This window comes from Zeus faber (genome assembly GCF_960531495.2).
Source record: "Zeus faber genome assembly, chromosome: 1".
Lineage (NCBI taxonomy): Eukaryota > Metazoa > Chordata > Actinopteri > Zeiformes > Zeidae > Zeus > Zeus faber.
In genome coordinates this window covers 24,017,690-24,030,957 of record NC_137193.1, presented here as the reverse complement: position 1 = coordinate 24,030,957, position 13,268 = coordinate 24,017,690, and the positions used below count along the sequence as shown (strand labels likewise).

The window sequence follows — 13,268 nt, the reverse complement described above, 5'->3', positions numbered from 1 at the left end:
CAAGGGCGGCCTCCAATTCAGATTTGGAGAGCAAATAAGAACAGATAAGTCAATGTGTCCCGCCTTTTGCGACATTATGTCCTTCAGTTGACATTCACGGAGCCTGCTCAACGTAGCTAGGTTTCCTGAGAGGTTTCAGCTTGGTAAAACAGACACAATCAACATAACGGAGCAATCAACGGTTTTCTTGTATCAGGACGGTGGCGCAAAACTTGGTAAAGCCAGTCTCCCTACCCAGGTGACGACTGATCTGAATCAAAATAGCGACCAAAATAAAATCATATAAAAAAATTTTTTTTATAAAAATAAAAGTCTGGCTTTTTTTTTTCTCCACAGCACTCACTTTTACTTTTGATACTTAAGTATATTTAATACCATATAATAACTTATGATACTTAAGTACATTTAATACCATATAATAACTTATGATACTTAAGTACATTAAATACCATATAATTACTTATGATACTTAAGTACATGTAATATCATATAATTACTTACTGTATGATACTTAAGTACATTCAATATCAGCTACTTCAAGAGTTTTACTCAAGCTTTCCACTACTTTTCCGACGACTGCGCATGTGCATAAAACATGATGTTTGTGATCAACAGCCTCTTGCAAGGTCACAGAAGAGCCAAAGATTACGAAGCCATGGAATGAAAAATACAAATCAAACATGGCAGTGAACAGTAATGTATAGGTCAACTTTATCACCGTGAAATTAGCTAAGGCACAGTGAAGGAAATGGGTGAATAGTCTTCACATATACTGCATAATTTCAACGAGGTATATTTTAAGAGTTAATAGATCTTTTAAAATCTAAGATCTATTTTTTTTAAATGTATATGGTAATACCGCCCATATCATCGATTCACATCAGTGCTCAACTGACACAAATGGCTGGGGCGTCTGTTCTTGTCTTTGAAGCGGTCACAGGGCAGAAATTGTGAATGAGATGAAAAGGGGCATCTCTTCCCCTCGGTGGCAAGGGGAAGAGATAGAAAGAAGGGAGGAAAGGGAGAGAGCAAAGAGACGAGACACAGAGAGGGAGAGAGAGAGAGAGAGAGACGGGGTGAAAAGAAAGGGAATTTTCCAGGTCTGCCCAAGTCCCATCCCTGTTGTGGGGCTGCAACAAGCTTGTTTTTTTGATTTTCTCTGCTTTTTCAAGCGACTCCCCCGCAGGGAAGGAGCCCACGAAATGAGGAGAGGCAGCGGGGGTTGGGGTGGGGGTCGGGGGTGGGGGGGGCGGGTAGAGAGAGAGAGAGAGAGAGAGAGAGCGGTAGCAGATGAGAAAGGGGCGGCGAAAAAAGAATTAGTCGTCAGCATAGGTCTAGTTGCAGCCATGTCTGAGGGAGGAGCAGAAGGGGCGGAATGGTGGAGGGTGGATGCAGAACAGTAAATAGAGAGGTGTTAAATAAAGCAGAGGGGATTGAAAGGAGAGGTGGGTAAACAGCCCCTTACACTGGTGGGAGGCCCCAGAGAGGAGCTTTGTTTGAGAGAGTCAACAACGAGGAAGGGAGGAAGGTGAAGGACAGAAATGATGGGTTGAATGAATAGATTGGGGAAGAAAAAGACCCCGTTGAAGTGTGTCGTTTGGCCTGCGCTTTTGACAAGGGAACACGAATTAAATTAATTTTTTTCGATCTAGGCCTTATTCAAATGTATGATCCCATTATTTAAACCTGTTCAAAGCACAAACTTGCCCAAAGCTTTGAGAAATTGAGAAACTGGAAAAACGGCGAACCTTTCCTTCAATGCCAAAGAAATAATGTGGGGGAAAAAAAAATAGGAGGCACTCTAGCAGGCACAAAGAACAGGTGGCGGGAGGCTGTAGGACAGAAAGCAAGCCCAGACTGGCCAATACTGTTGAAATTGGTACCAAAAAATTGGAGTCGGGATACTTTTGGATCGGGAACACGAGAGACCAGGTGTCTGCTGTCAAGCTGGTCTGATGAAGCTATGAATAGCACCAACAGCTGCATAACGCTGACTTCTCAGCTGTCATTGCCTGCCGTCACGAACAACCTCTTCCTCTGTTCTTAAAAGAATGTAAAATGAGCATGAAAGACACAAGGATTTTTATGTCAAAAATATCAATTTGACGTTAATAAGGTCAAGGCAAGGTGCAAAATTGGGCCCTTGGAGAAACGGTGAACAGTGGTTCAGACATCTCCACAGTCATCTACTTCGGAGCAGAAGGGGCCTCACCTTCATGTCCCCAGCTGATAAGCAGGACTCACGTGTTGTAGCTAATCACTGTTAAATACCCGCTTTGGAGAGGAGCGAAGAAAGTTGTCAGTCATACTGTAAGGAGCTTGGCTGCGACGACGCAATGCCGGTGGCAGTGGAGAGAATTGTCAAAGCTACAGCATCAAAACTTGTCGCTCGGTACCTTTCCCCCTCATTCTCTGTCCTCCTTTCACACTCTCTTTCTCAGTTTACAGCTGGGAGAGGCACGGGGCTTAAGGAAGGAGAAAATCTCTGCGAAAGCTCCCAAAACGATAAAGATTGGTTTGAAAGCCACCGTGTCAGTGCGTGTTTACAATTTGCTGTGCACGTGACCTTTAAAAATGCAAACCTTCTCCTCGATGATTACACGCATGCCCTCAACGGCTGTTTAAGACCTTCTCTGCATTTCCGACATGCTAAAGTGACAGCCCCCCGTTCCCGTTCTCTCTATTTTTGTCTCCTGGATCAACAGTGCTGCTCTCCATGTTATGGGTGTCAGAAACCATGGCCGTTGCCATGGCGATGCCACACTGCAATATCCCTTTGCAGCCCGCCCGCCTGCCCGCCTGCCCGCCTGCCCGCCTGCCCGCCTGCCCGCCAATGGTTGCAGCAGCTTCAGAGCAGGGCATGACGGCTGATGAGGGAGGGGAGGGAAGAGGAAAGAGAGGCTGGGAGATGGGAGGAGAGGACAGGGGTCTGCGGCAGGACCCACTAGAATGCTAATCAGCCCTGTTCTACTGTTTGTCCTTCATTACGCAAAAGGCAATTTCTGTGACCACCAGAGAGGCTTTAGGTGTTTTGTATACAAATAGGATGTGCGGGGAACACCCCCACATCACGCCTGACTGAGCACATACAACCCTGGTTAATACCTATATGCCTGGACTGAGGGACGAGGTCAGACACACCTGCACAACCCACATTAACCCAACGAGTCTCACAGCGCAAGGACACACAAAACGGACCCTAAACACACTATCGCCACAACACCAGTGTGTTGACACTGCAATGCCTGGTCTTGATCGGACCGTTAGCCGGTGTTCCGCCTTGCCGCGTTACATCCAACGCGATTAACAAACGTTCAATTATTAACGAGCAAAAGATGGGTGTAATTGCTCGCTGGGGCCCAACGTCTCCATTAGCATTCCCAAGACATTCCTGGAGACCACCAAAGGAATTCATATGCACAGGGGTACAGACAACTCTCTGGATAAAAAGAGACACTGATATGCAGACTATCCACCGCGCTGTTTCCGATTTAGGGGTCGAACCAGTGTCGTGCATGGGGGGTGGCGGGGGGGTTGGCAAGCGGGGTCCAATTACCGTCTGTTCAACATCTTTATTGAATTCAGCATGTGAAGACGTGTCTTAAGTACACACTGAAGTGCAGATCAGAGTGCAGGCTTGGTTTAGGAAGGGGATTTGGAGGGGTTAGAAGACAATGTCAAGGTCACAAGTCATTTCTGGCAAAAAGCGTTTCATCTACATACCGTAATTAAAACCGGCCGCTTGAAGTTGAGCCATTACACCAGACTCCAGGGGGTCACTCACCCCTCGTTTTGGTAACGCAAAGACGATGTTGGTGTGTGTGATCCCCGCCCTTCTTTGCTTTTTCTTCTGGGAGGCCATTAAATCAGCTCTTGGTAAATGAAGCATCCTACAAGGATCTATTGTTTGCCCCCTTCTGGTTTGGTCCTCCTGGTAGTTCCAATAGAGAATGTGAAATATGCTGATGGTGGCTCATTAAGCTCAGCGTGCCGGATTCAGACTGGCGGTTTTAACGCTGGCATTACAGTCGACGGACTCTGTAGATGTTTCTGATGGGTTCATCGCAGGTTGTCCAGTTTGACATCTTCACTAACCTAACCTCCCCTAAATCTCAGCTAGCCAATTATCTACTCAAAACGGTTTAATATATCAGTGCCTCCTGTATATAGTGTTTACATGACAATGCTGTCATCGGCAAACAGATCACATAAAGTTGACGGATCATTGTGGCAGTTCCGCCTGCCACACACCACCTGAGTGGCGTTTCTAGGGGCCCCATGATGGTAAAAACACACCAGGTTATCAGAGGCTCATGACAAAGGCTCTCCCTGTATTTTTGGGGATGGGTGATTTTAACCTGTATTAACCTGGGCTACCTGATTTAAGTTTCAGTCCTAGACACATTGGAGAATGTTGAGAATGTCTGTCACATTAGGACATAAATAATGACAACTGCAAATAATTTCCTTCGCAAAGGGAATTTGAAAAACATATTTTACATTTATAAATTTGGTTATTTCAGCCTTTTCTTCCTTGGGATGTTCTTTTTACATTTAAGGTCATTTTGATGAAATAGTGCAGTCATTTAGAAAAAAACTCTTTCATTCTGCCATACACTACAGCCGGAGATGATGACGAGAGTGGAGGAGAGTGAAGGAGAGTGAAACGCCATTTTCAAACTCTTGCTGATGGGCTGAGATAAACCAAAGTCATCGTCAGTTCTATAGAATGAGTTCTACTCAGCCAAAGGACTACCATCTTTCTTCCGTGGTCATGGAGAACACAAACATAATAGGGAGTACATTTTCTTGGCTTTAAAACAAAAGTGTACGCAGTGATTTCATCTAACCTAGTGTAGTTTTAGCATCAGCAACAGGTGTGCTTTGACTCAAAAACTGAAAATAACTTCCAGCAACACTTTGTAACTTTTTTAACCTTAAAATAACAGCTTCATCATAATGTTGACGGTACACTGATTTGTATTATGGAGAATGGCACCGCTTTCATTCATCTAGTTCAATATCACAGCATTTATAAGCATTTTAGTGCACGTACACATGAAATGTAAAAACCAGCATGGCTCAAAATCACGCGCTTATGACGTCCACCAGAGGTGTCCATTCCGTTGCTGGTACAAATCACTCAAGTGGATAACATCAGTGGCGAAGCATCCTAAACGCAACATAGGCGGCGCCATGTCGAGGGCGGCGCCAAGATTTCTGCCAGAAAAAAAGTCATCAGTGAGTGATCATCACAGGCTGAAGTCAAACCCAGGTCGCTGCAGGCGTTTTGCCTTACAGTATATGGCTTATCTGGTTGAGCCACCAGGATGCCGTTCGTACCTCTCCGCCGGTACCTCTCCGAAGGTGCCTACAGCGCACCCACGATGGGGCGCCCACGCTCTGACAGTACCAACCCCTGCAACAGTGTGTTTTTATTTTAGCTGTAGGTTATTTTATTTAACTCTGTTTCCTTATGGAACGAAACAAGCACCGTGGGAAAAAAGGACAGAGTCGGCACCGACTAACACAGAAGCGGAATACTGACCTTGGTTTTATGTCCGTCGATAAATCAAAAATGCATTTTCCAGAAGTCTATAAGTTCAGTGGTACATCCATCTAAAATGCATTTCCCTGGGTAAATCCCGGGTAACCCTAAAGCAGGGCACACTTTTTGTGAACATTGTGCAAATACCCATGATGGTTGTAGGCCAATAGGGAAACCCTAAACAACAAACCCGGCAGACTAACGCTCTCACTGTGACAGTTCAATAACGCGTTGTCATACCGCATACCCCTGGGCACGACAGGTAGATACAGCTCTGAAAACCCAAGGTCAAAGACACTCCCCATGCTCCACACCAGCGAAGGGGAGGAAAGAGGGGGTGGAGAGATGCTGAGAGATACAGGGAGGGGGAGTGCGAGAGAGAGAGAGAGAGAGAGAGAGAGAGAGAGCGAGAGAGAGAGAGAGAGGAAGACACAAAACAATCACAGGAGTAGATTAGCCAAGTGAACCACATGAGAATTACACAAAATGGTGGTTTCTCTCATACCAATCAATCAGGACGAGCCTCACTGGCTCTCCTGTCGATCCTCTCTTTCTCTCTCGCTCTCTCTTGCTCAATTAAATTCAACGAGGCTTTATTTGCATGACCATAAGTCAACACAAGGTATAGAATATGATAATTATGTGCAACAGTTAGAACTATGCACTAATAAACGTCAGTTTGTTTTTTGAAGAACAATTAAAAAAGAATACAGTACCATACGATACCTTACATTATTAAGTACACTGTCCGACTACAACACACGCACACATGCAAAAATACACACAGGCACATACACACAGCGTGCGTCTCTCTCTCTCTCTCTCTCTCTCTCTCTCTCTCTCTCTCTCTCTCTCTCTCTCTCTCTCTCTCTCTCTCCAGACATCTGTTTATTTATTTTTCCCCTATCATCATTTTCCCTGCCCTGCTTCTTTGCGCCCCGCCTCCATTTCAAGTGACTGGGCAGCTTCTGCCTCACAGGCCCAGAGGCCCAGGGCCCCAGCGGTGCTCCAGGCTTCAGGCTGCCTTTCACCCAGCTGATCCCCGGGAGGGGCTGCGGGTGCTGCTGCGGGTTCTGCTGGGATCCTGGCAGGGTTGGCAGGCAGGCATGTGGATCCCCCCCCTGCCCGGGAAAACGGCATGCAGATCGCGGAGCCCAGAGGGGGATGCAGGCTCATACTGAGCGGCAAATACATTCACAACATTACCCTGGCTCAGGCTTAGAGTCTGAGAACACTCCACGCCAACCCGACTGCACCCACTGACAACATTCATAAATGAATAATGTTAAGTAAGGCTTTGCTTCACCCGTCAGGCAGGCTTAAAAATATAAGTGGCTATCATCACAAAGGAAATACGGCTTTGTCTTGAGTTGTACAAAATGTTCTAAGTATACCTTCAGAATATGCCAGAAGGAGCACAAGTATGTAAATAAGTCTGGCAAGATGTCATGCATCTCTACAACAGTTTATCCCACAGAAATCTTCCGTAGAAATCTTTTCAGCGGGGGATGACACATGGAAAGAAAAAAACAGAAAGGCTGACCTGCTATCAGGGCGGGCCCGTTCGGCTAAGCGCTACTTATCACTTCACAGAAATCTCCTTTAATCGCCAAAAAGTCAAATTGAGGAGCAAGAGAATGTCAGCCGTCCTTCCAGCCCCCGCAGAACCTTGGCAACAAACAAAAGAAAACGGAATACCCCAACCACCTCCAGTGAGTCAATAGCATCAAAAGAAATTTTCAAAAAAACAGCTAGAAACGTGATTTTCATTCCAGTGACCTCCCAATGCACTCTGTATATTGGACAGGGTCATTGCGGTTGCCTTTGCGGACTTTGAGGACATTCTTTAAAGACTTTGGGAATATAAGATGGCTCACAACGGGTGACGTGTGTCTTACATGGAGGTGTCTGAGGGTCTTGAAAGACTGCTCATTAGGGGGAAACCTTTACTTAGCAGTGCACCCCAGTGAGACGGTTCAGTCTGTAGCTTGTCATCAAAGCCAGTTAAACTTGCTGCATCGTGGTAATTGGGGTTTGTGCGCTTGCTGTGGTTTGCAACCATGAAGCAGCTACACAATAAACATCTTTCCGGTTCCTTGCAGTTGTTTGTTAGAACAAATGGACTGTAAGAATCAAGGCCTTCAAATTGCAAGAGTTGGTTTGTCGGTGACTATCAGCGCACAGATTGGTAAAGATAAAGCCAAAGTTAGAGATCAAAAAGTTTGCGTTAGCTTGTGGCTTAACGTGGACCCAGCTCCACGAAGCTAGACGTAATTCAGTCTGTAGTCTCAAAACTCTCCTGACAGTGTCACTTATCTGAAAACATGTCGTGTGTCACCCAAAGACCCGCTTCATTCAAGCAACTCATAATGCCAAAGCATTATCCCTTCCAACCAACTTGCCGAGACCCTACTCAGTCATGGCAGGTCTGATTCCACCAATTACAGCCCATTCCCATTACTGCTGTTACAAACCCTCTTCCCCAAAAGCAAGGTGTAAAATGATGCCAAGTGCCTCCTTTCCAACTGGCCTTGCCAATGCCCCACATCCAAGCTGGCGGATGTCCGGCAACGGGATGAGCACAGTAGGCAGCAACAGCTCACATCCTGACCCAAAGATAATCAGTCCAACAAAGATGGTCGTGCTCCAGCCCGAGGCAGATATTTTATTCGCATGCGCTCCAACTAAACATGAATCTGTGTCACAAGGACACTCTCCGTTCTGGGAAAGAGTGTTTACATCAGCATAAATAAATCAACAAAATATGAAAGTTAGGAAAATCAAAAGCCCCCTTTTGGGGGCCATAGAAGAGATTTGCATTTTTAATAACATTATGCAAATGCCATTTATGTGAGGGTTTCTTTTTTTAGTCCTGACCTCCAAGCTGTATTCCTCCACAGTCCTCTTGAGCGGGTCGACAATCTGCCAGCAAATGAGGATGCACAAGTCGATCAGAAGCATCCCACCCACGATGATCAACAACTTCTGGTCCTTGATGATCTGCAATGAGGGGACGCAAATACAGAAGATGAGAAATGGTTTAGAAAAGCCAGTTTCGCTTCCATCTTTTCATGATAGTTTACATACAGGAAACTTATTTTATTTCTTCTTCTTCCTCTTCTTTGACTTTTATCTATTTGAAAATATGATATCAAGCACACCGCACATGGATCACAATAAGGTTAATATCCAAAATAAGATGATATTTTGAATAGTGTGTTTACAGTTTCCTTCAACCAACCCAATTTAAAGGGTATATGAATAATATATCATTTGTCAGTCGAAATATTCAAAGTCGGGAAGTTAGGTCAGGTTGGGAGCAGAGGAAGCGACCCGTACATTCTTTGTATTATGCATTTTAGTGAAGACACCTTTCCTGAAACCATTTCTCTTTTTTTTTTTCCACTGTCCAAGAACCCTTACCCTATAAAAATATGTGGAATATGATCATGGAATCTAGGTCTGTCAATCAGAATACGCCCTGCGCTTTATTCGGATCAGTTATTAAGAATTTGTTGTTTACATGACAGTTGTAATATTGGGAATCTCTCAGAACTTCAGTGTGCATGTAAACGCGCTGATAACGCCGTCGGCCTCATCACCATCTGCAGCATCCTGGTAGAGACGGCCGAAATGAAACACCCAACTAGTATGAATCCTGTCAATCACTAAAGCACCTCTTTTGTACTGTGAACTTTAGAGGGATGAAAGCCGTGGCCCGTGTGTGATCTTTATTTATCACAGCGTTTGACTGTCCAGGACCACGGATCAAAGGAAAGGTCAGGGAGCCGAGGTGGGGCTGTGCATTTGGAGAAAATCACATTGTGCTCAGGTATCGCGCACCGTGGTGGTGGTCTCTTGCAGGTCTCAAATTGCCGCCGGGCGCAGGATGAGATTCATGAGGGGATATTTTGATCCCCCCGTCTTTTGATGCTTTGGAAGTGGACAAATACCGGCAAGGCGAGGGGCATTTCTCTGAGATACATTACAGTGTACAGTGCATATGGAAATGCTTCAGGGACCCATAGAGAGCAGTTTTCCAGGTTCTCAAAGATCTGTGAAATAAGAAAATGGGTGATGGTCTATTATAAGTAGTTTAGCTAATAACACATTTTAATGATTGGAGAAAAAAATATGATTCATCTGATTAACTTCAATTTAATGGTTTAAGTTCAAGTTCAGTATAGTTAATATAAGTGTCTCTCTGTGCTGCCATCTTGTGCTCCTGATATTTTTGACCTCTTCTCTGTCACTGAGATTGGGTTAATTGAAATACTGTATGTTCAGTTTTCCGACGGCACCTGCACTCACCTGAGGATTTAAGAGGAGACTTTTTCTTGAACTGCACAGTGAATTCAAAGATATAAGAGTCAATTTGAAGAGCCAAGACCTGTACCAGGTCACTGTAAAATGTCAATGGGACTGTTGTCATGACTCGGCTGCTGTAAACAAATTCTGACCCATCAGCGATACCCAGTGTGGAACGAAATTCATGCACATTAACGTGTTTTGTGTGTATGTCTTTGTGGCAGAGGAAGATGCTGATTGACAGGTAGTCTGAACTTGTTCCTACTCTTTAAGCAGCACAGGGCTATAGGAGGGAGACATCGGGCCGAGAGAGAACCCTGCACTGCACACATCGTTGATTTACAATGCCGGTCTCCTATAGTGCACTGGAGACGAGAGGGGCGGATGGAAGGACGGAGGGATGGAGGGATGCACTCTCCACGTCTGAAGAAGCGATCGCTAACTGGGCAGCTCATCCCTCCAGCAGCGGGGGAAGAAAATAAAACTAAGGCCATCAACAGTAACTCTCCCTCCACTGAAGCCAAATCACCTGTACTCAATCAATTTGGAGCAAGTGGTCTGTGTGTGTGTGGGTGTGTGCGTGTGTGTGTGTGTGTGTGTGTGTGTGTGTGTGTGTGTGTGTGCGTGTGTGTGTCTGTGTGTGTTTGTGCGGCTCTGAGCTAAATGACCACAGACATTTCTGGCCTTGAACCAACAGGGAATCCGTCTTGAGATTTAAGAGCTGATACATGCCGCGGGAGACTCTTTGCTTCCAAGGGAACATTTGTTTTGTCTCGGCTAGGGTTTGGTGGAGGGGAGGAAAGGAAAGGAAAGAATGAGGGAAGGAAGAAGAGAGAAGAGACGGGGAACTAAGAGCAGAGATGACTGGCTATATGGTGTTACAGCAAAATCACTGAAGTTCACCAGGTGCAACAACCACAGGTTTGTTTTTACCTAAATCACTTTTCTGAGAAGACACTCGTTCTGTCAGGCCGGCCACACTCCCTGCACTACGCAAACTAGGGAGCACGAGGTCTAAAAATATATACGGCAAGCAAGAAACCACTTTATATAACTGGACCAGATAATTAAATTGCTGTTTATTAGGTCATTTGCTTTCCAGCATATTTCCGAGGAGGAATTGCCCAATGCGAGTCAGCGGGTGCGGGTTTTTGCAAGTTATTTTGAGTTTGGGCACCCACACACCAGAGCTGGGACTTTTAAAAAGCTCCTTCCCTGGACACATCAATGTTTGAGATGTTTCACTGCTACAATAATTAGCAGTATGGCCTAAATCATTACGGAGAGTAAGTTGGTAGTCGGATAGTAGCGACAAGAAAAAATAGCAGAGAGAAGTCACAGCGGCTGACACCTTGCAGATATCATCTGCTATGACAGGCCATACAACCGAGCTTCCTATTTCTACAGGGGATTGATATAGTCATAGGGCATCGTATTTTCACCGAAAGGTTATTTTTCCGGTTTCATTGATGTTTCAGGTTTTAAAATGAATATGTTGTATAGTCAAAGGTGAAAGCTGCCATTTACTGGTGAACAGACGAATGCTGGGAATTTAGCCATCCATATTTGACCACCCCCATCGTTGATCTCAGAGCTGTCTTCCTCCCTCGCCCACTCGTGTTGCTGACATTCAGCTGCTGAACCTGATCTACTTGCTGGGAGAACTGGGAACCTCTGCCTCCATCATGGCTCCAAGCTGCCGAGGTACACGGAGCGACAACTAGACAGTAAAGACCTTCTGGCTGAGTAGCCGATGCAGACATCGCAACCATAGTGACCTTGCAAAAAAGTATTATGCTCTGATTGTGATCATAGAATTGCAGATGCATTAAATGAATTCATTTAATTCATAAATAAAAACACGAGTGATAACAATGCAGCACCCCATCAGAGACACAGCACTCATTTTATCAGCAACATCCATATCTAAAAGATTCACATTAAGGATTCAATCGATCTTCCCTTTGGTTGTGTGAGGTTTGTAGATTGTTAAAAGAAAAAGAAAGAGCTACATAACTAGATAGGGCTCATAACAGCTCCCAACGCCCATCTCTCCCTTTCTCTTTCCTCAGCCCTTCTTCATTAATTTATTCACATTTTCGCCATTCTGCGAGAATGTGGGCTTGGCAGTGGGATTCTCGCCCAAAGATTCCGTTGTTTGTCTGAAGGCTACATGTGTAGCCTCGGGTAAGAGAGATAGAGACAGAGAGACAGAGAGAGAGAGAGAGAGAGAGCAGGTGGGAAAGATTCAGGAGAGGAAAGGGCTCCACGGCCCCCAAAGTGTACTGTAACCCATAAATATGTGCGATGAGACCAACCCGCTGGAAAGTCCGGCACTTCTCGTTGGCCAGCTGGCCCAATCATCTAGCTATTTGTTTAATTTGGTTGTACATGTTGCATCACTTTTGGAGTCAATATAATATTTTCTTTACAGAATAAGTACTTAACGGAATAAAGACAAAATCTTCCTTCACCTGCTTTGTAGAATCGATTAATTACTCCACAAAAGATCTTTCCACTTGCATTGAGAGGCTGTTTATTTCTAGTGCTTCTATCACTAACACTAACACAAATAAATACTACTTCAAATTATTATAAAATAAAATATAGAGAATATACTATCCTTAATTAAGCTAATAAATCCAATAATTATAACAATACTTGAACTTTTCTCCAAGGAATATTTTTGTTGAAAATTGTGAAAAAGCTCACCTAGCTTGGGAATTGACTACTGGTGTTGCACTGTGCAATGTTGTAATGAGATTAAAATGACAGCATGTATGACAAAATAATAACATTTATATATCCATGCAGCCATAGGAAAGTAATAAGTAAAGAGTAGTATAGTCAATGACATAGAAATCCTCCTTTTTGGTCAAAACTTGTAAAACTATTTTGATGTGTTAATTGCAACCGAGTGATCTGGATGTAGAATGGAAGATACTGACAAAGAATTGCTGCTCGAATAGAACTGTAAAGAAGATTAAAATAAACAATTGAAATGGTGCAACTCACTCAAGTCGTATTTTATCCACTTATTTGTCTGGTCCCATACATAACCAAATCATACAGATACCGAATCAGACTTGAAACGCTGTTTACACATTCATCTGTATGCAGATACATTTCTCTGGAAAAAGAATGAATAAAATATATATATCTCAGTATAATAATAACATGTGCACATCAAAAAAGAAGACAAATGGGCTTGGAGGGACAAAAAAAGCCATCAATTATGACGCGATTTCCTTTTAAAATTCTTCTTCATCACCATCCCTCTGTCTGTCCCTTATTTTTCCGCGCCCTCTAACAGATGTACATGGTACAATAATAAAAGGTTTAGTGCTTGCTAAACCAGGGGGGATTACATCCCGCTCTGTGGCTATAATGGCCAATTATGATGCCAGCTCAT

The 13,268-nt window shown here is 44.3% G+C and overlaps 1 protein-coding gene across 1 annotated transcript in view; it reads right to left on the bottom strand.

Annotated features, from left to right (window-relative positions):
• Window positions 1-13,268, bottom strand: part of gabbr2 (gamma-aminobutyric acid (GABA) B receptor, 2) — a gene marked incomplete at both ends in the record, with an annotated part of 194,848 nt that overhangs the window by 44,089 nt on the left and 137,491 nt on the right. Inside the window, one exon of the mRNA XM_080017688.1 lies at window positions 8,426-8,548. Within this exon, the coding sequence (XP_079873814.1) occupies window positions 8,426-8,548 (123 nt within the window). The remainder of the gene's footprint in view (window positions 1-8,425; window positions 8,549-13,268) is intronic.